The 27187-nt window shown below is 45.9% G+C and overlaps 1 protein-coding gene across 1 annotated transcript in view; it reads right to left on the bottom strand.

Moving 5' to 3' along the window:
- The window catches only part of LOC147734643 (protein mono-ADP-ribosyltransferase PARP12-like), a 324308-nt gene extending 297552 nt beyond the window's left edge, over nucleotides 1–26756 (bottom strand). The window contains exon 1 of the mRNA XM_086952940.1: nucleotides 25663–26756. Within this exon, the coding sequence (XP_086809066.1) occupies nucleotides 25663–26009 (347 nt within the window). The 5' untranslated portion in view covers nucleotides 26010–26756. The remainder of the gene's footprint in view (nucleotides 1–25662) is intronic.
- Nucleotides 26757–27187: the final 431 nt, after the last annotated feature.

Below are 27187 nucleotides of genomic sequence, written 5' to 3' on the forward strand. Positions count from 1 at the left end.
ATGGCGGTGGTGGGTGGAAATTTCTACTGCACGGTAGAGCATCGTCAGAAAAACAGGCGCTGGAAAGGTGATGCATTGATTTTCATGGTTTCCAGCAGCAAAACAACCTCAAGGGGCCCAGAACTGGAATTACCACCACAAGGCAGGTCAGAACTCCCAGCAGTGGAGATTAAGGATTCTGCAGATGAAGTCTTTGATGACCCGAGACTTCTTAACAGAAGCAAAACACACACAAGCCCTTGGAGAAACTTCACAAACAGGATACAAAGCAAAGTCCAGTACTTTTCCTCTCAGAAGCAGCAACTGCAGACCAACTAAGCAAAGCAGCACAAAGCAAAGGGGCAGTACTAATCCTCATAGCTCTTCAGCTCTTCTCCTTGGCAGAGGTTCCTCTTGATCCAGAAGTTTTCTAAAGGTCTGGGGTTTAGGTCCAATACTTATACCCCTTTTGGCCTTTGAAGTAGGCAAACTTAAAAAGTAAAAGTCTGTTTTTTTACAAGTTCCTACCTTTCCCAGCGCTGGCTCCAGACACACTCCAGGGGAGAGAGGGGGGTGGAAACAGCATTGTGAGAAAACAGTCGCAGCCTAATTCAGGTATCTGTGACCACTCCTCCCACCGCTATAGCCTAGGAAGAACCATCAGCCAGGTGATGAGCCATCAGGAATTACAAGGAACACCTTAGCTCCCTTTGTGTGACTGTCTAGAGTGAATGCACAAACAAGCCGCTGTCAGTCTAAATCAGACATTGATTCCACAGGCAGAGGCACAGCATCCTGTGTGTTAAACAAGAAAATACCCCCTTTCTAAAAGTGGTATTTTGAAGCACACAATTTAAAAACCAACTTCACTAAAAGATGTATATTTAAATTCTGAGCTCAGAGAGCCCAAACTCCAAATCCCTATCTCTTCCCAATTGAAAGTTACACTTGTAAGATTTTACAAGGCAGCCCCAAATATAACCTATGGGAGAGACAGGTCTTGCAACAGTGAAAAACGAAATTGGCAGTATTTCACTATCAGGACATGTAAAACACAACAGCACATGTTCTACCTTTCACGTACACTGCCCACTCCCATGAGGGTACCTTAGGCCTACTTTAGGGGTGTCTTACATGTATAAAAAGGGAAGATTAGGGCCTGGCAAGTGGGTGACCTTACCATGTTGACAATGGAGTTTAAAACTGCACTCACATCAATGCAATGGCAGGCCTGAGACAAGTTTACAAGGCTATTCATGTGGATGGCACTATCAGTGCTGTAGGCCCACTAGTAGCATTTGATTTAAAGGCCCTGGGCACACACATTGCACTTTACTAGGGACTTGCCTGTAAATCAAATATGCCAAAGATGAATAACCAATCAGGATCACAATTTATACAGAGAACACTTGCACTTTAGCACTGATCAGCAGTGGTAAAGTACACAGAGTACCTAAACTAAAGAAAAGGAAGTGCAGCATACAGTCAAAAATACAGGAGGTAGAGGCAAAAAAGACTGGAAACCCACGCCTAGGATCCCAGGCCTAACACTGACCTATAAAAACACCATAGCGAGGTGAAATGTTACCATTATGGAGGAAGCCTGGCAGGCTCTATTATAAGCTATTAGTCGTATGGCTTTTGGAAAGTCACTAATGCTCCTTATTTTAGGGAAATTGGCTGCCCCTGTGGAAACAGTAATCCCCCAGAGGAGTGAGTAAAACACTTTATTTCAATCCACTTGCCTGGGGAAGGTGAGGAGTAGTGCTTATTTGGAGCTCCATCATAAGGAGGAGTAGTTATCAGCTATTCCATTTAAGTTCAATCTAACTGAGGTGATTAGTGGCATTAGTACTAGCGGAAAAGAAAAACCTTGGTTCCGGATGGTGTACCTTTACACTTAGGGGGTTATTAGGTTGGCGAAAAGACCATAACCACAGGGCCAGTGGTGGCAACTGCTGGCCCTGCGGTGGCGGTCCTTCCGCTATCAAACATATTTTTCCCCCCGCTTTATTATGATGGCAGGGGGTATCGTGGCATCGTGGTGGATGCAAAGTCCGTCCGCTGCTTTTCGCTGGTCGGCAATCATTATGATTGCCGGCGGGGTGGTGCAGGGCTAGTAACACGGTGGCAGTGCCTAGCTGGCACCGCCAGCCATATTACAATGTGGGTGTTATGCAGGCCCATCCATGGCAAGGGCTGGCATGGATTGGCTTTGGGGGGCCCGTTGCGGTCCACCAGGGGGGTGCACTTGGGGGTATGGTGCTTCAGACATTGTTGCATTTCAGCTCCATTTTTATTCACACTATATATTTATAATATAGAAACATTTCTGGTGGACAGAGCTTGTGATATGCATCCAATTGGGACCCGCCCACTGCCAATTCCATAAAGACGCAGTCTTGATGCCATGCACTGGAAATGCCTTACAGAGTTTACTTTGAATATTTTTATGGACATTCTGAATCTAAAGATTAATCGTGAGAAGTCACACACTATGAGAGTTTGCCTGGGCAAGACCAGGGCTTTTACCCACTTTCTAGTTGGAAATAAGATCTTAACAACAGGCACTTTCTCATATCTCAGGTTGCTCTTTAGCTGCCAAAACAACTTGAGATCTCTGCTAGAAACCAGAAGGTTATATTTTGATAAATCTATTATGGCAGTGTTTAAATTTGCATCCAGGTTAGGTATGCAGCCACTGAATGAGATTTCCACTATTTATAACACTTTGGGGTTGATTAGGATGGTGGGCGGATCGCCACCGCCGGGCTGGCGGTGGCAATCAGCCGCCAATTGCAACCCGATTTACCAATGCCATATTATAATGGCGGGGGTATCACTGCAGATGCAAAGTGTGTCCGCCGCTTCTCCGACGGTCTGCTATCGTTCCGATTGATGGCCTGGCGGAATTGGGCCTCAATATGGTGGCAGTGCCTAGCAGGCACCGCCATCCATATTAGGATGGGTGGGAATCAAGGCCTTTCCATGGCGGCGATGCCCCCATGGAAAGGCTGGCGGGGATTCACTTTGGGGGCCTGTTGCAGGCCCCCAGTGGGGTGGAGTTGCACTTGGCATTGCAGTGCACAAGGTGACAGGCACCGCGGGGTGCCTCCCACGTTGTGCATGGCAATGCACAACATGTTGTTTCACCATTGCGGCAGATACTTCTTACAGCAGCACCCGCAGCAATGTTAGAAATGCGGAATGCGACGGCCAGGGTGGTGGTCGCATCCAAATTAGCTGTGCTGGCCTGCCGCACTCTGGCAGCCGGTCCCAGAACCGCGATGGTGTTAACATAAATACTTTTAGCCACACTAACATATTGTTTTAGTATTTTAATTTTTTGGGCAAGTGTCCTATGAATTGACAATGGTAAGAAATGTTTTATTTTCTGATTCCACATGTATGCATGATATTGCCTAGTGTAGAGACCCCCTAGAATTAAAACGAGATATAGGCGGTCATTATGATGGCAGAAGGCCCGCCACTGCCAGCCGTGTGGAGGCGGGTCATCAGACAGCAATTTCCCCCGTGCCAAATCAGGATGGCAGGGGGCATAGTACAGCGACTGTGGCGGGCGCAAAGATCGCCCGCCACAGATCCACCACAGGCTATCATTTCGATGGCCTGGTGGAACAGTTAGCATCAGCAAAATGGTGGCGGTGCCAGGTAGGGAAAGGCACTTCATAAATTTTTACCATTGCAGCGGGTGCTACAGTCAGCAGCGCCCGGCGCAATGGTAAAGATGCAAGATGCAACCGCCGCGGTGGTGGTCGCATCGTGATTCCATGTGCGGGACCGCCTCCATACAGCCTTGCAGTCCCAAGCACCACCATAATAGCGGGCGGACTCGAGTCCGCCCGTCATCGTAATGACCCCCATAATTCTCCTCTTTTATAGGTCACAGTTCAGCAGATGTTTTGATTTCAATCATGTATATTTATGATTTGCATGCTCTGTATAGCTTTTATGGCTGAAGTTAGCCGAACAAAGAATTGACTGATTGTTCGCCATCCCGACAGACACAACCCTGTCCACCAAAGCCTACATCCAGCCCAAAGTCACCCTAATGTTTGAGAGAGCACAATATTTGCAAATATGATATTATTTCCAGAAGGATTTGAACAGTTAGTGTTCCTATTTATTATAGCTTAAACTTTGATGGTGATATAGATGTTTGGGCTTCAAGACAAAAACAGCTTACAATGCCATTTTGTTAAATGTACTTGAGGACGCACTTCCACAGAGCTGGGGCAGGACTTCAATGTCCACATTGCTCTTAGTGCTGCCATTTGAGGAGGCGGGCCAGGCATAACCAACGCTACTTACCTACAGCGCAGGATGCTCCAGGGGCATGCCTGGGCCAACACCGGGCCAAGGGCAGGCCCGTCTTCGCCCTTCATAGGGCGGAAGAGGCTGGGCAGGTCCACCCCCATTGGTTGTAGATTGGAAATGAAAGGTTAGTGGATTCCCAGAAACAAGTAAGCTTTGCAGAGACAAATAACGTGTTCAGTGATAAGGTTGATGTTTTGTGTTTTGGTAGCTGTTATCTACGTCTCAGGTCAAAGTGTGGGAGTGAGTGGAGTTTTTCAGAGAGACTCTCCTAGCAAAAAGGGGAAAAGTAAAGCAGGATAGGCCCAGATGGGAATTACCTCACTGTAAAACATCAGTAAATCAACCTACTAAGAGCAAAAAGTTGAGAGTAATAAATGGCTCAATTGAGGCGGTGGAAACCATTCTGAATCCATCTTCTAATTATCCTACTAGAAGCAATCCTATTGCAATAATATTTTTGATGAGACCAGGGAAATCTCATAGGGTATTTAGCCCACAGAGAAGTCGCCTTCTTGTAGCTACAAATGGGTGCGTCACCTCATCCTTATCAGACTTCCAAGTAGGCTTGTGTTCGAAAACTAGCCCAATCAACCACATATTCAGATTGTGGTTAATCCATTGATAAACTATGATATAGATAAGAACCACTTGTATTTGGCATTTGTAGATCTTAAAGCAGCTTTTGATCTAATTCCTCCTCATAAGCTTTGGGTGATATGGGGGTCTACAGAATTATTATATCAATTCTCACAAGGTTACACAAGATGAATTACCCTTAAATTAGATGTGGCAACAAGGGGGAGTTGACTAATCGCATTAGAACAGAGAAAGGCGTTCCGCAGGGTTGTGTTTTGGCCCCAACTCTCTCCTCTCTACACATCAATGACGTAAATTATCTAGACTTCCCCGGTAACGACCTCCCTAGAATAGGAGACTTAAGAGTGCCAGCTCTATTGTTTGCAGATGATCCACTCTGCTTGTGGCTCACTGGCACTCTGTAGTCAAGCTTCAGTAGAGACTAAGGAGGCACCGACAGGCTGCGCCTCCTGTTGAAGGTCATGTTTTACTCAATATATCAGACATTTTCCTCTTTTGGTTGAGGAACATATTTGTGAATTTTAGCGAGAAGGTGTCCTCATTTCAGGTTTTGGAGCGCTTACTATCATTTCCATGAGAAAATTACATGCAAAGTCCATTTCCTCTGAGACATGGTTTATCAAATGCCATCAGTGAATAAGTATTTATCACATAGTGAAATATCCTTAAAAATTAGTATGCCACCCCCGGAAAACGATTGATACTATGACACCCAATCTATATGCACCTTTTTAGAAGCCTAAAAACGTGGCATTCTCTAAAATACATTTCAACGGGGCAAAAATGGCTGAGCATTATCACCAAAATAAATCCAACACCTGTGCTTCTTATAAACTTCCACATAAATATTCCCATGAAAAACACACCCTCTAACAATCGCTTCCGTGGATCTCACCCCAGATTTTAAGGGTCTGATTTACAATAGCAATATTATCCAAGGGGGCGGATACTCCCAGATAGGTATTGACTCGGGTGGAGTAAGGCCCTCAGCTTCACCCTCCCTGTCGCATAATATTGCCTAATTACTAGCTGGTCTGTCATATGACTGACAATAAATATATCAAGTTATTTTTAAAACCATGAACACTGATAAGAAATGAGACCCTGCGAGCCGTAATAAAGCAGTACAAAGTCAGTGGGAACAAATAACAACATCATCTCAAGCCTGATATACATAACTTTGTGTGTTGAGCATTTCTATAGTACACGTTTATTAAACTTCAACAAGGTAAAAATGGGATTCAGTATGAAAAGTAAAAAAATAAACACAGCTTTCTTTTGTCACAAAATAAACAAGACCAAGGCATTTCCTTACTCATATTTTCATATTGTGCTGCTGGGCGTGCCATTGCTGCAGCGTGATCTCTGCTGAGCTGGCTTTGTCAGTTGCGAGGAATGCAGAGCAAATGGTAGCCATTGGCTACCTCTGTAAACAATAAGAGGTGTGCACTGTGCACCTCATACTTTGAGTAGCCGGACTGCATTCTCTGGTTCAGGTTACGGGTTTCAGTGTTTATCTTTAAAAGGATAACGTGCATGGCAGGAAACTGATTTCGTTTCTGCAAATGTGTTGTGGCGGGGCAAAAAGGAGCATTGAATGTGCGAGGGGGCAAACAGCAGACAGGAGAGTATGGAGCCATCACATCTAAAGAATGGTAAAGAATCTACGCTCCATGGAAGGTAAAAACACAAAAAGATGAAGTAAAGTCATCAAAAAAGAAGCAGGCAAACCAGAGCGACAAGAAAGCAAACCAATGCTAAGCATTGGGCTGGCCCAAAGCCCATTATAAGTGTTTGGTAGGGTCCACAAAAGGTCTTTCAACAACAGACAGCGACAAAGCGGTCTGTTGGCAAGACCTAAAAAGCACCAATGCATACATTCACGATGGCAGCTAACCTTGAAGCCACTCTGGTTTGCTTCAATAAACATAAATGTGACACTACAGATTTAAATTCAGTGAAACGAGCAGTAGCAGCTGTATTATATGTTATTTTGCTTGTATAGATACAACGGCATAGTGAGGGGAAAGCTCTGTGGAGACCTTGCCTCAAGCCCTTGTAGATACCAGCTTACTTAACCTCTTGTTTCCCTAGATACTACCCTCACATGGCAAGAACCTGCAGGGATATAATGGTGTTCTCACCAGAGGCGATGCTGCACCAGGGGATACAAAAAAACACTAACTAGCTTCGCGCAGATTGGTTAGCATCCAGGTTGTAAGGGATCTATCTATCTGCGGTTATCTCTACCTTCTCTCAGGGGCGACTTGCTAAAGTCCTCGGATTTCTAAAGAATATTAATTGTTTTGCGGGGTTGGTATTTGCAATCTGTACATGGCTGTTCAGTGGCTCTATGTTATGTTACGTTACCTCACGACACATCACGTCATGTTATGTCAGCTTCTTGCAAAAGCCAAGAAGAGAGTCAGAAGCTCTGATGTGTTGTGGGGGGTTGTTCAAGGCATTAGGTGTTAGGTACGAGAAGGCGCTGCCCCCTAATCTGCTTTTGTGTATGCGTAAGGTGTGTGCTAGTGAGAGACTGGCTGAGGGGAGGTGGCTCCATGTTATCTGTAGCTCCCTCAGCCAGGACTGACTTTTTAGCCAATGGAAGTCATTGTCCTCTGATTTGTAAGTGCCTACTTACACTGGGGAAAGTGACGATTCAAGTCCTAGAACGCAAAGTATTGACTGACATAAAGTCCAGCATGGCATACGACTGCTGTGCAGCTATGTGATTGACATGGGGGGCTTGGGGGGCAGCCGAGCAACGCGAGGTCTGCCCCCCGGGCAGATGTGGGAGGGGGGGGCCCAGCAAAGGCAGCCATTTAGCTGCTTTGGGGATAGCCCAAAGGCAGCCCAAATTTAAATAAAACAGCCCAAAAAGCGACAGTTATCTGGGTTGCCCTTGCTGGCCCAGCCACCATTTTAGGTTTGGTAACCCGGTGGCTGGGAGCGTAGGATATGTGTCTGGTTTTTGTACCACCCACCCACCCTAGGCTCAGGTTTTTGGTTGGGGTGGTTTTTAAGTAAAGGCTAATTTTTCTAGGGCCATGTTTGAGACAGGTGCACAGGGGGGAAACAATTTGTATGTTTGTCGCTTGATACAGGTGCTGGCGGAGTTGTTGTTGAAGTTGGCCAAGGTTGGCTGGAGTTTGGCAGTTATCGGAAGTTGGGGGAATTGGTGAGCGGGGAAATGTTAAGGGTTACATTAGAGGGCGTTTGTTACAGTTGCGGGAAGGCAAATAGGTTTGTAGGTCTTAGGAGGGTAACAGTTAGTGGTAGGCGGGCGAATCCGCGAATTGGAGGAAGAGATTCTAATCTTGAAAAGCGAATTCGAAAATAGAATGGAAATAAACACTTGGCAAATAAGTTTGGAAGCGATCAACCAGAAATTGGACAAATACAGTAAAGAGCTCCAGGAAGGCAAACTCCGCAAATATAAGCGAGATACGATAGACTATAAACTCAATGAAGTTTACACGTGGGCGGACATTTACACCAGGAGAAGATTTGACCCAAAAAGAACAACAACAGCACCACATTCCTCGGAGGAAAGTTTGGTAACAGACAAGGAAATCACGTTGAACAGAGGACCAGTTGATTTGACCGCACAAGCAACGACAACAAATACAGAAACAACAAGGGGAGAAACATCAAACAGCAATGTGGCTTTTTTTGTCCAAGGTCCAAAACAAAGGCTTACAACCAACGGAAGCACCGGGAACAACAAGCGAAGCCGCCCGACAAGGAGAGGAAGCGGCAGGAAAATCCCTCCGGAGTGGAAGGACAGTGGTTTGATAATAAACATATCATCAACCGACCTATCAAAACACAAACTCAATGTATTGAACAAAGGGTTAACATTTGTTCCTACCACCAAAGGCAAATGAAATAGAGACAGAAGCTGCGCTTTATCGTTTCATGAGATCTTTACGCCTACGACATTTCTTCACAAATGTAGTAGAAACTACACCACAGCCCACACAAGAAACATCAGGACCATTCAAACCAAAAAGTACGTTCCAACCACCAGTCTCGCACAAGATGCTGGACACATATGAAATTATGGTGAAAAAGGATATAGAGGGGGGGCGTGGCTAGCAGCCAAGCATGGCGGCAGCATAGCGTGAGAGCTCCTGAGGGCACTGTGGCCTTATTCTAAATCCGACACATTAATCCGCTACCCTGCTCACCTGAAGCGGCGGCGATCGGGTCCGGGAACGAAGCGGTGTCACCGGTCCGACTTTCAAGTGAATCGGAGGACCGGAGCCTAACGGATTCCACGCGACCAAGTCTGGGCCTGCCAGCGGGAGGACAGCACCGGCCTTGCGTAGCGCACAGGCCCCGGCGGAAGTGAGACCGAGCCGGCCTGGAAGGGTGGACGCATCCCGGCACCCGCCTGACAGCGCACAAAACTACCTGGGACTCCATATAGTGGCATCGCCCTACGGAACACATACAGGCACACCACCTGTGCGGGACTGGCATAACACACAGGAACGGGCCGATCCGGCCTAGGGCGCGCTGCGCCGAAACCCCAACCCCCCCCCCCCCCCGGGGACCTAGCGAGCTGCACGGAACGGCTGCGGCGATCTTCGCGCCTCACTTGCCCGCGGGGTCGGAGTGGAAGCAAATACAAGCCCCGATCGGAGGTAAGAAACATTGATACCCCCGGGGGACGGCGACACATAGAGGATCCACGCAGGAACTCACGAAGGGGACTCGGGCCCACATACTGCCCGGAAGCATCAGCAGCCCTGGCACAGTGGAGACACAGATCCTGTACACCAAGCGGGAGAGCTTGCGACCTGCCTGGCCTATAGGTGGGGGTGCGACTGCCCAAAACCAGACCCTCCGCCATCCGGGGTGCCCGAATGAGGTGGACCTGCCCAGGAGACCCCAATTAGAAGCCGCTGACACCGTCCCTGCTCAGGGTGGGATTATTGAGGGGCGAGAGCGCAGACCATGAGGCGCGGCCTACAGTGAAACGAACTGAAACACACACAGCGACCGCCGGTACTATCCTGCATCACCACAACGGCCAGTAAGGCCTGTACAGAGGGCGGAAGGTGATACTCCGTCTAACTCGCGCCAGCCTACTGCTCCCTGGTTGGTACCTACGAGCTGCGGGACAGGACGAAGCGCTGATCGCGACTCAGCAGGGCAAGACTCCGGATTCCACGAGCCCCAGAACCATGGCGGGCAAAGGCACTAGGAGTGGATCCACACAGGCCAAATTGGACAAATTTGCCTATGGACAGCAAGGTCAGCCGCACAATACAGGGCAAAACTCCACGGGTAATGCCCAGGACGCAGAAGGAACAAAAAAAATAACGCTGGAAGACATTATGAAAACACTCTCAGAGGTTAAAACAACAGTGGGCGCCATCTCCTCTGAAGTCTCATTGCTGCGAGCGGACTTTCACAAAATGGCGGAAAGGGTATCGCAGGTAGAGGTGGTCACGAAATCTCTTGTGGAAGACACCTCGGACCTGCAAGTGGCCATGGAACGCATGCAGAAAGTCACCAAGCTCCTGCACGACAAGCTGGACGACCAAGAAGGGCGTTCGCGACGCAATAACGTGCGCATCCTTGGACTTCCAGAGACGGAAGGAAAAGGGGCCATGGACCTCTACGTGGAAGATCTCATAAAAAACAAACTGTAGCCCAAAGGCCTGTCCCACTTCTTCTCGGTAGAGAGGGCACATAGAGTCCCGGGAGGTCCGCCCAAGACAGGAGCAGCACCAAGGCCTGTGCTGGCCAGGCTTTTCAATTTTAGGGACAGGGATGCGATCCTACAGGCGGCAAGAACCTCACCGCCTGTGCGGATCCAAAATGCAACCTTAGCTTTCTTCCCAGACTACACGGCAGAGGTGGCCAGGCGTCGTAAATCGTTCACGGAGGTGAAAAAGGCACTACGGGACAGAGAATTGCCGTACTCCATGCTATTTCCCGCTAAATTGCGAATTGTGGCCGAGGGAAAGACTTGGTTTTTTGACACGCCGGAGGTAGCGCAGGAATGGCTGGAGGGCTGGAGGCCAGTGGGACAGCGACATCGCCCACATCGGGACCGGCCGACACATCGTACCGAAAAGACATTGAACAATCAGACCTCCCAATCACCACATCAAGAAGGCGCGGAAGAAACGGAATCGGATCTTGAAAGGGACCCGCTGGACTCTGGACAACTGGCTCCGGTCTGAAGCCGGACTGTATTCGTATGGGACTGAGTGTGGCGCAAAGGGCCTTGGACCTGGCGTAGCTGAGTAGGGTGGGCACAGGCAGTGCCCGTAAGGGACTCACCTACCCCACAAGCAAGTAAGATGATTGGGGAAGGACTAAAGCACTCTGCAAAGTTGGGGAAACGGGCGGGGGTTTGTCCGTGGAGAAGGGTAGCAGGGTGGGGGGACGGGACTGAAGTTTTCTTGTTAGAGTTCATGTTTTTGTTCATAGTCATCATTCAGCACTCACATTGTACTACCACCCCGAATATTGCCAGTCTCCTACACAGTATGGCACGAAGCAACACATGTGCTTATCCCACGGGCACACTACGTGCGATGCTCTCTCACCGACTCAATGGCCAGGCCGCTTCACAACACGCCCGCTGAGGGCTCCCCTGTGACTATGGGGGTACCCCAACTGCGCATGCTAACCTGGAATGTCAGAGGCCTGGGTGACAAAATAAAAAGAGGCTTGGTACTGCAAGCCATAAAGCGACACAGCCCGGATTTGGTCCTCCTACAGGAAACCCACCTCGCGGGGTCCACCTGCAAAGCACTTGATAGGCGCGGCTATACAATGGCGATACATGCAGAATTCACTACCGGCTCCAGGGGGACGGGAATACTGGTGAAAAAATCATCTCCCTTTATCATAACACATCGCGTGGCGGACGATCAGGGTCTCTTTGCTGCAGTACATGGCCAGTGGGAGGGCAGATCTCTCAATATAATATCGGTATATATCCCCCCGGCACTACACTCCGTGGCCCTGCCTGCACTAGGCAAATTCCTCCTTGACCTCCCTGAAGGGGATACGATTGTCGAGGGGGACTTTAATGCAATCATGGATCCACTTATGGACACCTTTCCCTCTAGGGCCCGATCACGAGGAACTGCATCGCTCTCGGATTTTGTAGAAGCCCTGGGCCTTGTAGACATCTGGCGACATCTGCATACCGAGGCTACTCAATACACTTACTACTCAGCTGTACATAATAGTTTATCCCGTATAGACTACTTTCTGGCCCTGGGGTTGGGACTGGGAATGGTAGATAAAGTGGACATCCTGCCCAGGGGCATCTCTGATCATTCTCCAATTGCTCTATCACTTACCACCAGAGAAAAAAAATGTGCAAGGATCTACCCAATTTACCCAAACTTTTTAAAAATCCCAAAGATTCGGAAGAAACTTAAACTTGTGACGACGCAGTATTTTGCTGAAGACACAGGCACGGTGGCATCGCCATCAATCTTGTGGGAAGCATACAAAACAGTCCTCCGGGGGGCGGCCATTGCAGCAATAACGGGGCACAAACGGGATTCCCGGAAGGAACTCACAGAATTAGAACTGGCACTCAACACGGCCAACAATGCGCACATGATGAACCCCTCCCCGACCACGACACACACCCTCATGGTTCGGCAACAGCAATACCAGGCTCACCTTAAAACGACAGAGAAGGGATACATCGCAAACACTAAACATAGAATATACGATGTGGGAGACAAAGCGGGTAGAATGCTGGCGTGGCTAGATAAGAGGGGGAGTGGAGCGAAAGGTATTCAGAGACTGCACACGGAGGAAGGGCGGACATTGACACATCCAGAGGACATAGTTTGCGCCTTGGCACAGCATTATCAAAAAATATACACCCCAGACCGGGTAGTCACACAGCAAATGGCAGCAGCAACACTAGCGGATATTGTCGTCCCCAGCATTACGCAGGAAGATATGAGAACCCTAGAAGTAGACCCGACGGAAGAGGAAATTCAGCTGGCAATCCAGGCATTACAGTCTGGAAAAGCACTGGGTCCGAATGGGATACCCGTGGAGTGGTACAAGTCCATGGCTCCGGAACTCAGTGCCCCACTGCTGGCCATGTATTTGGAAAGCAGGGAAAAAGCAGAATTACCGCTGGATCAACGCACGGCCACGATTGTGGCGATACCCAAACCAGGGAAACCCCCGACTGAATGTACCTCGTATCGCCCGATATCATTACTAAATATTGAGGCCAAGATATTGGCTAAGCTTCTGGCCACCCGTTTGATGCCCCACCTCAGTACCCTGATCCACCCTGACCAGTCGGGCTTTATGCCTCACCGGAGCACAGCGATGCATCTCCGGAGAGTACATGGTGTGATGGCCCGTGCACACCTCCTCTCGGAGAGGGCTGTGATTCTCTCCCTCGACGCAAAAATGGCGCTCGACCTCGTAGAGTGGGAATATCTCTTCATGGTACTCGCACGTATGGGATTTGGGCCGAAATATATAGCATGGATACGGCTGCTTTATACGAAGCCAGTCGCACAAGTAGTGGCTAATGGCCACATATCACCGAGGTTCCAATTAGGCAGGGGGACTAGACAGGGTTGCCCCTTGTCACCCTTGCTCTTCGCGCTAGTGCTTGAACCCCTGGCAATTCAGATCAGGACCACGCCCTTATTTGCGGGCATTAAATGGGAGGAGGGGTGGGAGGACAAAGTCTCACTATACGCCGACGACATGCTCATCTACATGACTGCACCTGATGACGGCGTCCCGGCCCTGCTAGAACTCAGTAACACCCACGGACACTCATCGGGCTACACCCTGAATTGGTCGAAATCTGTCATATATACACTAAAAGGCCCGGCACCGAGGTTGCAGGATGACTGTCCTCTGATTACAACAACGGCCTCCTTCAAATACCTAGGTATTGTCATCACGAGTAAGGAGGCGGACTTCTTTACCAGTAACTTAAAGCCGCCTATAGATCGCCTACGTGCGGACGTTAAGCATTGGGCGGCCCTGCCCCTGACCCTACTGGGTAGGGCAGCGTTATACAAAATGATGGCGCTCCCAAGGCTCCTCTATGTCCTAGAAAATACCCCACACCTAGTACCACCACGATACTTCAAGCAAATCGTGGCGCTGGTCTCTACCTTGCTCTGGGATACTGGCCCGGCACGTATAGCATACGACAAGTTGGTTAAAAGCTGGTATGAGGGGGGAATAGCGCTCCCTAACATTCAACTCTATTACTGGGCGGCCCAGCTTAAAATAATAAATTATTGGATCCACGCCCCAAAAGAGGACCCGGCCTATCGGGCAGACTGGTCACAGCTTGGAACGGACTGTATGCTGTCAGTGCTTTACAATAAATCACAACTTAAGAGTCTACTCGATCCGACCAGACACACGGCGGCCCTATGGCACATGGCACAGGCCCGACTGGGGTGGGCAGGTAGAATCACCAAAATGACACCATTGTGGGACACGAAGACATTGGGAAACCTCAGAGGCTGTAAGGGATTTGAGCGGTGGGACTCCATAGGCATTTCTACGGTGGGGGACCTCTGGGACAATGACACAGTAGTACCATTTCCACACCTACAGCAGCAATATAACCTCGGACCCATTCAGATATGTACAAATTAGGCACGCATTACTACGGGCGATTCCTGCGGGTACTACTCTGCCGGAATCCTCTCTGTTAGAAGATAGACTACTAACAGAATTCATGATCCAAAGCGCGACCTCACTCACGTATAAAAAACTGATCAATAATCTCAAAGACCCCACGCTGAAACTTAAAGAAAGATGGGAAGGGGAAATAGGTGAGGCGGATGAATTTGAGTGGAATGAGGCGCTGGCCTCCCCAAGAGAGGTTGGAATCTCGAGTAAGTTCAGACTGGTGCAACTAAAAATTTTGCACCGCATCTACTACACCAGGACGCTACTTCATAAAATACAGAGAGCGCCACATCCCTTTTGCTTGAGAGGCTGCGGGGAGGAGGGGACACTATTTCACACACTATGGGAATGCCCACAAATACGAGAATTCTGGAGGCAGATAATGCGCACGATCTCCCAGGCCCTTAAACTTTCTATATTGCCTGAACCACGCAAGTGCCTTTTGAACATCTGGGACCCCAATGACCTGGGTAGATATGAACTGATTTGGGCAACTTTGGCCATGACAGTGGCCAAGCGAGATATAGCACAGAAGTGGGGCGCACCAGAACTACCCACCGCGAGCAGGTGGGCTAAGAACATGGACATCCTGATGGTAACAGAAAGGGCAGTATACGTCCTACGCGCGGCGCCCCGCAAGTGGAACAAGGTATGGGCGGCGTGGAATATATACAGAGGAGAGATCTGTGACCCCTTGCCGGAGGGAGACGACCTGGACTCGGAGGGGGAGGAGGAGTAACAAAGCGGGAAGGGGGTATTAACCTCAGCGACACAACAGCACGATATTTCTTGCACTGACCTGGCTATGTAACGATGAACACGCTAAGGAAATTGCTGATTGAGAAAGTGGGTGGAAACACACTGGCAATGATGACACATGGTTGGGGGAGGGGAGGGGTGTTTGTTATTTCTATAATATATAAGTAATGCTACTGTTGAATCATACACGAAGGGGGGAACAGTAACGAACTACAGTACATGCGAGTGGACCACATGATAACGTATCTACGAGTCTTCAAAGGTTTAATGCAGCACAGTCTTTGCTACTGTAATGTTTCTTGCCACATACGAAAAGATAAATGTACAAAATGTAACCACAACCATATGACTGTATGATACTGACTGAACACTATTCCTTCCTGTTAATAAAGATTTTTAAAAAAAGAAAAAGGATATAGAGGCACTGGATTTCAAGAAAATAAAACAACAAAACATGACGAAATCAGAAAGAAACACGTTGCAGAATCTATCCAATAACTTAGAACTGACAATTCACTCAGCAGACAAAGGGGGAGCAATAGTTGTTATGGACACTAGTTACTACAATATGAAGGTCAACCAGCACGTTGACGACAGAGAGACATATCTCATTTTGGATCAGGAACCTACAGCACAAATACAAAGTTTACTCAATCAACTACTACAAGAATTATCAAGGATGGATAAGTGAAAACACCAAGGCATATCTCACTATCAATTACCCAAGATGTCCAAAACTGTACATGATCCCGAAGATCCATAAAGACCCTAAGGATCCACCATTCAGACCAATAGTTTCGGGGTGTGGATCAATTTTTGCTCCCCTCGGACGATATCTGGATCACTATTTACAACAATTCGTGCAAGGTTGGCAATCATATATTCGTGACGCCACTGATTTTTTAAACAAATTGACAGATTCAACCAGGGATTTTCAAGAAAATTGGGTTCTTTGCACCATTGACGTGGTAGCACTATACACGTCTATTCCCCACATGGCTGGTATAGAGGCAGTAGAATGGGCTCTTTTACAAATGGAAGAACTACAGGCTGACAAAGTGTTCCTATTAAAACTGTTGAAATTCTGTTTACAAAACAGTTATTTTGAGTGGGACAAGAGACACTACGGACAGTTATCAGGAACTTCTATGGGTTTTTCAGGGGCACCAGCATATGCAAACATCTTTATGGCCCAATTTGAAGCAGAAAACCTGATAAGCACTGAGAAATGGAAGAATATCAAGATGTATTGTCGATTCATCGATGATATATTTTTGATATGGCAAGCCACAACAGGAGAACTAGAACAATTGATCAAAGACTTAAACTCGGTAAACCCAAGGATACAGCTGACCTATAAAATCAATCAGTCAACGATGGATTTTCTGGATGTAAGAATATCAAAAACTCCAACAGGATTCCAAACAAGATTATACACTAAACCTACAGACAGAAATAATGCCATGCTTTATTCCAGCTTTCACCCAAGAAGCTTACTCAAAAATTTACCGTATTCCCAAATGATCAGAATAAAACGAATATGTTCAGATACACAGATTGGAGAAACCACAATGGAGGAACATCTTGTTAAATATAAAGAAAAAGGATACCCACCAGAGGTGTTGAACCAGAGTAAACAGAGAGCTTTATCCCTTAACAGACAGGAGTTACTACAACCTATAATCAAAACGAATGACAAAAAAATGGTTTTTGTATCTAAATATACATCACAATCCACAGCTATCAAAAGGATCATCAACAGTAGGTGGGAACTATTATCCAATGAACCAGACTTTAAAGGTTTGTTTGAAGAGAAACCACTTCATGCATACACGAGAGGGAGGAATTTAAAAGAACTATTGAAAACACCAAAGATTGTCAGAGAAGACACTAACAATAAAGGTACTACACAGTGTCTAAATTGTATACACTGTAACAACGTAATTACTGGAAATATACTCACTCATCCAACAACCGGCCAACCTATCAAATTAAAGCACACGAGTGATTGTAACTCACAGAATGTAATCTATGGGATCAAATGTCCATGCGGGAAAATGTATGTGGGCAAGACAGAACGCAAAATTAAAATCAGAATTACAGAACATAAAAGTAAAATCAGGAACCAATCTTTAACATCACCCTTGGCTACTCATTGGAACAGAATCATTCCATTTCACAACTAAGGTTTATGATCATTGAGAAGATGGCAGTGAAACAGGGTACAGATATGAGACAGAAACTTTTACAGCGAGAGTTGTACTGGATCAAAACTTTAAAAACAATGAAGCCAGTAGGACTTAATGACAGATATGATCTAACGTGTTATTTATTAACTACACACAATAATGTTGGCTCAACCTATGTCCAATATGAGGTCATGATACCTATTAGAAGAGGGATTGTAGACACGATCAAATACTAACAGTAGATGGCTTGAGCAGTTAGGACATTGTTTGAAATTATCACGATAGATGGGTTATTTACAACGTTTATAGTGTACAACGAAGAAGGTGTAAACAATAATGGGATCTATATCCAACGCGGAAAAGACTGTGGATAACCACAAAAAAAGTGTACATGACATGCATGAATTATGAATAATTTGGCAAATATCTTGAAATAGTGTCTATGACATACATGAATTATGAAAAATCGATAGATTATGGGGTAGCATGTCACTAATTACATAAAGATGTGAATCAGGGATGGTACCTACAGGCAATGTAGAAAATATTGGTTAGTAATGGATACAATTGTTTGAGGAACATGTTCATGTTGAGAGATTGATATTTATTATGTAAAAGTCAGCATACATTTTAAAGACTAGCAATCAGCATACATACCATGCACGGAAAGTATTGTGAAGAAATGCAAATTTATTTGGAAATGTGAGTATAAGTTTAATTGGTAAGTCCACGCAAGTAACCAGTACACTTAATATGCATGGAAGGAACTGTCAATAATGGCAATGTTACAATTGGACATCAGTCCAATAAGAAAGAGAGGTGACACACGATCATTTAGTTGAGTTCATTTTATTAGCACACCTGCAGTACAATGCACATGTACATTACATGATAAATTCATTTCGTCGACACAAGGATCAAGCACCCTAATTATAGGCTATCTTCCGTTATTTCACTAATTGTATTAAATATTCTTTCTTGCTAAACAACTTCCAGCAAGTATTATCTCCCTTTAACATCCCTCGCGGGATAGAGCATATCTTCGAAAACTGGAACACAACAGGTCCAGCAGTAGAGATTAAACAGCAAAGAGTAGCTCGAACCGATTACAGAAATACCACTCTAAGATGGCGATGACATCCACTGAGTGGGAACGTAGACTCGACCAGCAGTCCGTCGTTTGTTATTTTCCAGGAAATCGCGGTTTCAACACAACAAATACTACCAACGAGGCTCTAGCAAACGAGCTAAGAAACCATTATACAACGCGAGACGGCAGCATTTTTTAGGTAAGCGAGGACAATCCCGCTTTATTTTGAATTAATATTGGTCCGTTCTAATACGGTTACGAAGGACTTAAAATATTGTGTATACCGCGCATTTGCGGTCACTACACATAGAAAGATTGGCATTATCTGAACGCGAGTTTTTTGTATCTCTTTTCAGATACATGAAACTAGTTTCGATCACAGGTATGTGAACCATGCAAACAACTTGTGCCATATAACATTGAGATTAATATGAATCCACAAGTGACCCCGTACATTGTTTTATCGTCCAGGTTCAAAGTAAAGACTCACTACCACAGGTATGCTCAATCATCTTTATGGAAAACCTCCATGAGTATGACATTGTAAACCCATTGGAAGGTATTATTATATGGCCTACATATGTTTTTCGTTACAGCATACAAGCTGATCTACCACCATAGAAGCGGTAAGATTAGAAGCAAATGGTGATTATTCTCCCTCAGGTATATTAGTAGGTACATATAATTTAAACTTTGACATACATTTATTTCAGATTTCAGACGTTGACCCAGCACATTCACGAGGTATGAGCAAACATGATAACAATCCAATAACTTCAGCTTCCATGTGCATACACGATAAACATTTGTTTTTTATTTTCATGTCTTTTAGTGACAGCCCCTGAGGAAGGCACTGAAGGTGCCGAAATGCATTGGGCATGCGATCAGGATGTGTTTAGGATTGAAAATGTGGTTGTGATTTATCTACAGTAAATGTGATCATTATAGTGAATATATGTAATGAATTTAATGATAAATGTTTGTGGAACATCATGTGATATATAACATGAATTTGATTGAACAATAGAGTGACAAATAAATTAATGAAAAGCATCTGATCAATTTTTGTTTACATTGATAAAAATATAAGGTGTGGATAACACTACATGTATAGTGCGAGACTGGACTGACACACCTGTTGGTCCAAAACTCAGGCGGGCAGATGGTGACATATTTAATGTATTGCAATTTATGTTTGGATGATGCAGGGTGGCGGGTTTTTATCATGTGGGGATCGTAGGGGTGGGGGGAGGAAATGCAAAGGTGGTTAGGTAATTCGATGTTTAGAGAGGTGTTAGTTTTGTAAGGCAAAAATTGCCAGTTTAATAAAGTGTGATGTGCACCTGTTTCAATAAAGCGGCCGTTTACACACAAAAATGGGTGTCAGTGTTACTTGCCCCCCTTTCCTCCCTCCCAATTCCTTTTGTATTTCACCCCCACACGATATAGCATGTTGCAAGGATCTGTCCAACTTTGCTTTGTGTATCTTAACCCCTTGCCTGCGCCGCAAATTCCGCGCTAGTGCGGAACGTTCCATTGAGCGGATGGGATAGGAATTTCAACGGACGTGCGCAGCACTAGCGAGGTAGTGCACGCGACGTCCGCTAAACGTTCCCCGCACTTAAGGGGTTAAGAATAATAAGGAATAACAAAAAGCAATTAAAGATGGCTGCTCATGCCTGTGCAAGTGTACGCATGCAGAAGCAGCCATTTGGTAACGTGCATTTAATGCATGTTGTCAAAAACCATTCTGCTTCAGCATTACAACATGCAATAATGAATGTACCACGAACCCAAAGCAAGTAAAGCAGCAGATACCATTAACAGTGTCAAACACGAGAATTAGCAACAAATACTGAAAGACAAGACAACAAATAATGAGGCTTAGAAGAATACCAAGGTGAGCTCACATGTGCCCTAACTGCATGACAGAGATTCACATAAGAGCAGCCAAAAAAGCTGTGTACCTAGCAAGCACAATAGTGCCTGACAGAGGGATTGGTAAAGAAAATAATGGCAAGAAATAGTGTATACAAGACAAGCACTTGATAAACCAAACGCAGTGTCCACTGCACGTGCTAATTCATACAAAGCTACTTTTAGTGAAGAAAACCCCGCTTGACAGGCTAGTCTGTGTTTCAACAATCGGCCCAGCCTCTAAGTGGCGTAAAGGTAATTGGCAATTGTAATTGCCAGGTACGTGGAGGGGCCCCCCTCCGGACTCTATTAGGAGATCTCAGGCCGAAGTGCAGTGCTGAGGGGGCCCCCTTCTCTAACAAGTTTAAACAGATCATTTTGAGAAATTGGCATTTGTTACAAAATATGGATTGCACCTACCAAAGACCACTCGCTCTTCGCCATGCAGAGGAACCAGAGCATAGGACAGAACGTCGTTAGGACTGATATTTCTCAAGCAAAGTCTAAAAGTGACCTACGCACAGAGTGGCGACTAAAACCTATTGAGGGCCATAAGAAGTGCTGCATTTGTGCTGCCTGCAACACAACTTTGGAATTGTAAAACCAGGAATGTGATCTATGCGATTGTGTGTCCTTGTCTTAAAGTCTACATAGGAAAAACAAATCAACAAATTAACCAGAGGATTACTCAACACCGCTCCCGCATTAAGGAAAAGGTGGCAACCGCACCTGTGGTTGACCACTTCATTGCAAAATCACACAGTGAGAATAATTTCAAATGGACAGTGCTCTTCTCCCTCGATGTATCAAAACGCATGATGGACGTGGACAGCTTCCTTCTCCAGAAGAAAGCGTATTTCATTTTGAAATTCAATAATGCATCAACAGGCCTAAACATGTGACTGAGCTATTGTGAGAATCATTAGGTTTTCCCTACTAGTCATTGGTCCAAATATGAAAGACTATATTTCCCAAGCATTCCACAGGTTGATAATAAGCAACAGACTCTCTTTTCAAACGCTAACCGTCTGACATTCAGTGTGAGCCAGCGAGTGGAGTTGCTACCACGAGAGGCTGTTATTAATTCTAGGTAAGCCCTCGCGGGAAACAGCTGTTACAACGCAACTTTTACAACGCACTACTATTACATCGCAACTTTTACAACGCAGGATCCATTACAACGCATGCCTTTACAACGCATGACATTACATAGCAGATGCTATTACAACGCATGCCATTACAACGTAAGTATAGGTAAGTATATAATTTTATTTTATATTTTATTTAACATTATTTAATTAATTTAATTAATATTAAAAATAAATAAATATATTAATTTATGTATTGTTATAAAATAAATTGAATATATTAATTTAAGTAATTTTAAAAAATAAGTATGAGTATAGGAGTATATGTTTTGGGGTACTGAGGTATGTGTTTTGGGGTGTTTGGGTATTTTTAGGGTTCATGGCTAAGTTTGGGTTATGGGGTACAGGGGTATTTTTAGGGTTCTGGGCTAGGTTTGGGTTATGGGTTACTGGGGTATTTTTAGGGTTCAGGGCTAGGTTTGGGTTATGGGGTACGGGGGTATTTTTAGGGTTCAGGGCTAGGTTTGGGTTATGGGGTACAGTGGTATTTTTAGGGTTCAGGGCTAGGTTTGGGTTATGGGGTACAGGGGTATTTTTAGGGTTCTGGGCTAGGTTTGGGTTATGGGTTACTGGGGTATTTTTAGGGTTCAGGGCTAGGTTTGGGTTATGGGGTACAGGGGTATTTTTAGGGTTCAGGGCTAGGTTTGGGTTATGGGGTACAGTGGTATTTTTAGGGTTCAGGGCTAGGTTTGGGTTATGGGGTACAGGGGTATTTTTAGGGTTCAGGGCTAGGTTTGGGTTATGGGGTACAGGGGTATTTTTAGGGTTCAGGGCTAGGTTTGGGTTATGGGATACAGGGGTATTTTTAGGGTTCAGGGCTAGGTTTGGGTTATGGGGTACAGGGGTATTTCTAGGGTTCAGGGCTAGGTTTGGGTTATGGGGTACAGGGGTATTTTTAGGGTTCAGGGCTAGGTTTGGGTTACGGGATACATGGGTATTTTTAGGGTTCAGGGCTAGGTTTGGGTTTTGGGGTACAGGGGTATTTTTAGGGTTCAGGGCTAGGTTTGTGTTATGGGGTACAGGTGTATTTTTAGGGTTCAGGGCTAGGTTTGGGTTATGGGGTACAGGGGTATTTTTAGGGTTCAGGGCTAGGTTTGGGTTATGGGGTAAAGGGGTATTTTTAAGGTTCAGGGCTAGGTTTGGGTTATGGGATACAGGGGTATTTTTAGGGTTCCGTTTTTAAAAAAACGACTTTAAATAAATTGAATTAATTAAATTAAATTATTTAAATTAAATTAATTACAATTTTTTAAAAAAAAGATATACTTACCTATACTTACGTTGTAATGGCATGCGTTGTAATAGCATCTGCTATGTAATGACATGCGTTGTAAAGGCATGCGTTGTAAAGGATCCTGCGTTGTAATGGTATGGGTTGTAAAAGTTTGCGTTGTAACGTCCTACATCCGCCCTCACATGTTCTGAGAATCTTCAGAAAAACGCGCATTGCCAGACAGCAGATTAATTTATTGGTCATCTCCGTTCACAGAAATATGCCATGGTAAGAATTCTCCTTTGGCTAATTAGAGTGACAACTTGACTGAGAGGCTGCTTCAGACTTGAGGTAAGCGCTCTCCTAGTAAGTTGTAATTAATTTGAAACGTCTGGTAACGAGAAAACTCAATGCTGCAAAATCTTGTCTTGAAAAAGAAAACGAGGTGACTAAGGCTTGAGAAATTGCGAGCAGACACTCATTTTTCAGGTACGCTTTCATACAACTAAGAATGGCTATTTAGCAAATATTTATTTATAAAATCAAGTTGGAACCCCCTGTTTTACAAACCGGGTGTCCTTTTATTTATTTTCTCACAGAAAATCAAGAGTTTAACTGACTGATTGTGGTGCCATAATTAGGCAGGGAATTCAAATTACAGCTGCGGGTACGAGCCTATTTTTGAAAGAAAGTTTTGTGCTACATAGGTCTTTTTTTAATGGAGCTTTAGATTTTGATAATAGAAAACACCTTTAATTCTGGCAGGTCTCCAAAATACAGTATATGGCTTGGAATGGATGAATATCTTCTATGCCAGGTATCACTTGTTTCTATTTTTGGCTAATAAGCATAGCTGTACTTTATCGGCGGGAGCTCCAATATTAGCAATTTTTGGTTGATTATTTTAGACAAACACCACTGCACATAGGAGTGAAGCATAGTGCAAATTTCGAAACTCAGAAGCCCTGATGAGAGTCCTTGTACCTCCTGAACTAGGACACGAAACGCGTTGGCATTGTTCATGCATTGATCATCCATTGAGGAGCGTATGATTTAGTTTGGTGTGATGTAGAAGGCTTCGAATTAATTTCCCTCACATTCTCATATTAACATTGTTCCCTTCTGATTATATAAATTGCTCTTCGACTATTGAAACGTTCAAATGGATTAATCATGTACAAATTCTGAGTTTATGTCAAAGAATTGTCCTCTTGATGTATTTTTTGCAGTGTTGTTTGAATTAATTTGTTTATTTTGTTCGCTATGTGAATCAGTTTGTTGATTGTTATTGATTTCTGGGTAGAATTTTATTGATACGATTGTGTGTCTTTCTCATATTTGAATGTATTAGGCAAAAACAAAATATTTTTTTTATAAATCAATAAGGGTTAATAAAAAACCTGATCAAAAAGAAATTATATTTTTTTTTATCTATTCGGCCAACTAGTTATGTGCTGAAAATTGATAAACGGTGCAGGTATCTCCCTTTCTCTTCTAAATTGATGGCCCTGCCTGCTCCTTGTCCCTCTGGGCCTAACTCCTTCCTTGTTTACTTTTAGAAAGTTGGCATTTTCTTGTCTTAGCCATTTGGTGCCTGCAGCCTGTTTCTGGTCTCATGATTGGGTGTAGCTGACAGTTGGGCTTTGTGTATTCCTCCTAGACAACCACACACAATGTGAGCTTATGTGTGACTGGATGGGCCCTCACTGGCAGGATGGGAGGGAGGTGCTGGGCCCAGCCTCACTTATACCTGAATAGGCTGTGTCCTGTCTCCACATAGGGAGCCTAACGACCCTGTATTGTGACTTCAATAAACTTGGAGCCAGGGCAGGGAAAGCAGGGCATTTGTTCACTTCAAAAGCATGCCTCTAGAAGCTTCTCCCCACTTCAAAGGCATAACAGAGTATAAAAAAGAAGGACCTCAGACACCACAACTTCAGTACACATCTGGACCTATTGGAGTGGCGGGGCTTGGCAGTAAAGAGCAGGGGTAGGAGTGGTGAGCACTCTCTAAGTGTGCATGAAGGTTTAGCCGGTTGTTTTGGGCAGGCCAAACAGTCATACGCACTTAGCATGCTCTCCACCAGCCTGTATTGCACAGCCTGGGTGGATAACATGCACAGGCTCCCACTCCCTGTCTGAGTGTCTAACTATGGCGCTCAAGCCAATCATGACGCTGTTGACAGAAGCATCGTGATTGGCTTAGGGGAGCCTGTGTGCTTCCTGCTTCTGGGACTCGTCAGGACTCGTCAGGAAGAGAAGCAAAGGAAAGACGACGGAGGAGATACTGCGGACGTGAAGAGGTAAGTGTAAATATTTCTTTTTCACCCCCTACCCTTACCCGCAGCCCCATATCTGTTCCACCCGCCGCTGCCTGGCAGTGGTGTGGAGGAACTATCCAAAAAATAAATAGATAAAATAAAATCAAGTTTCTAAAAAAAAATTATTGACCAAAAAATAACAGATTGGCCATCAAGTCTCACGGAAGTTTTTTTTTTAAGGCAAATTGTGCACAAGAAAAATGCTGTCACTCACACTAGAAACAGCAAATAGATGTAGTGGGCTGACATATTGCCCTAGCTATGTGCTAAGTCAATTGTAAATTCTATTCCAACAGACCAGATGAAAATGCATGATGTATATATTACTTGTTTGTAACAGGTTATTATTCTTTTGACAGCAAAACATTTTGGCTCATCCCAGGCCTAAAGAAAGAATTCGTTGCCTACAAGGTCGGTCCCAGGAACCTACCCTTTGCTCCGGTGGAAGCACTTGCCCAGGATGAAGAAGCGGCAGAGGTGGAGACGCCCACAGGCCGCGGCCTGGCACTTCTCCCGCTGGTAATTGATGCAGAGCCGGACGGCCGACAGCGCCAGCACCAGCCCCGCCGGCTCCAGCAGCAGGAAGCGGGAGGCCTCCTCCCGGAGGATGCTTGCGATGTGCGCCGGGGGCAGGCTGAGGTGCTGCGGGATCTCCGACACGGCCAGCCGCCCCCCGTGTGCACACAGCTGCTGGGTCAGGAAGGCAGAGACCGCCGGGTCCGACATGAAGGGCTCGTCGTCTGCCGGCTGCGAGTCGGGGGTCTCCTCCCAACTCATGGTGGAGGAAATTGTGGCTCTGGGGCGCTGGACGAAAGTTGTGGGATTTTGTTCGAAAAGTGTTAAAATAAAAACAGTAATTCCCTTGTGCGTGACTCTTCTACTACAGTGAATAGGCCAAGAGTGAGATTCTGCTACCAAGGGTGAGACTCATGTCAAATGAGTGAGGTTGGATGCGTCATGTTTATTTAGGATTTTTAAAAAGCACTACAAGTCACTACAGTCGCTATTTCAGAGCGCTGGGACAGAAAGGGGCAAACAACGCAATGAGGTGTTCGGTGTTCAGGAGGGCCTCATCTGCAGTCCTGCCAGGTGTGCCAGTCACAGCAGGGCTCCATGTGACAGCTGGTTTTGACACTGTCTGGGGCACTCGTTCCCCGGGTCCACAGTGTATGGTCACACCGGGGGTCGCAGGCTGGGCTCTTGACCGGGTCGCTCGGTGCCAGCCTTCTCGGGTGTTAGGTGAGTCTGCTTCGGGTCAGTAGGTCCTAGCTAATGTTAATGCTCTCGGGCGGGCTTTGCTCTCCGTCTCTGTATGCGTGCAGTCTCTCCCTCTCACCCTCTAGCTCCTCTGCCGTCAGGGGCGGGGGAGTAGTTTCTTCTCTCGGCGCCTCCCATGCTAACAGGAGCCGGAGAAACGAAACTGAACTTGGAGGACGGGCAGGAAGGGTGACCAGGGGAACGACGCGGAGACTCTGTCACAGTTCACGCGCCCATGAGAGCAGACGGTGGAGTTCGAACCCTGCGTCATGATAAGTAACATGTGTCTTTTACAGGCAACCAGTAAAGTCACGATAAACACATTCCGAAGACAAGTGCCACGCATACCTGCAACTGCAGAGGCAGTCAGGTCCGGACTGGGAGCCCAAAGCAGCCCTGGAAAATTGTGTCAGATCGCCGCCCCCTCCCCCCGTGCATAGAGAGCAAGCGCAGCAGCGTGACTGACCACTACGTGGGGGGTCTCACCCAAGAAAATGTGGGTTAAAAATGGTGCATTCTACAATAAGTTAAACTTATTCTTTATTGTAACTGCTGAGACTACCATGCTAATTGTGGTGATGGTGTGTCACAGGCCTTAGGCTGGCCAAGTTGTCGCCCAGTCGCGTGCGCAGGGGCAGGGCGCGCAGCAGGCAGCGACTCAGGCTTACACCTCGTGTTAGTCGGAACTGACGTGCACG

Source organism: Lissotriton vulgaris, chromosome 1_2 (genome assembly GCF_964263255.1).
Source record: "Lissotriton vulgaris chromosome 1_2, aLisVul1.2, whole genome shotgun sequence".
NCBI classification, from domain to species: Eukaryota; Metazoa; Chordata; class Amphibia; order Caudata; family Salamandridae; genus Lissotriton; species Lissotriton vulgaris.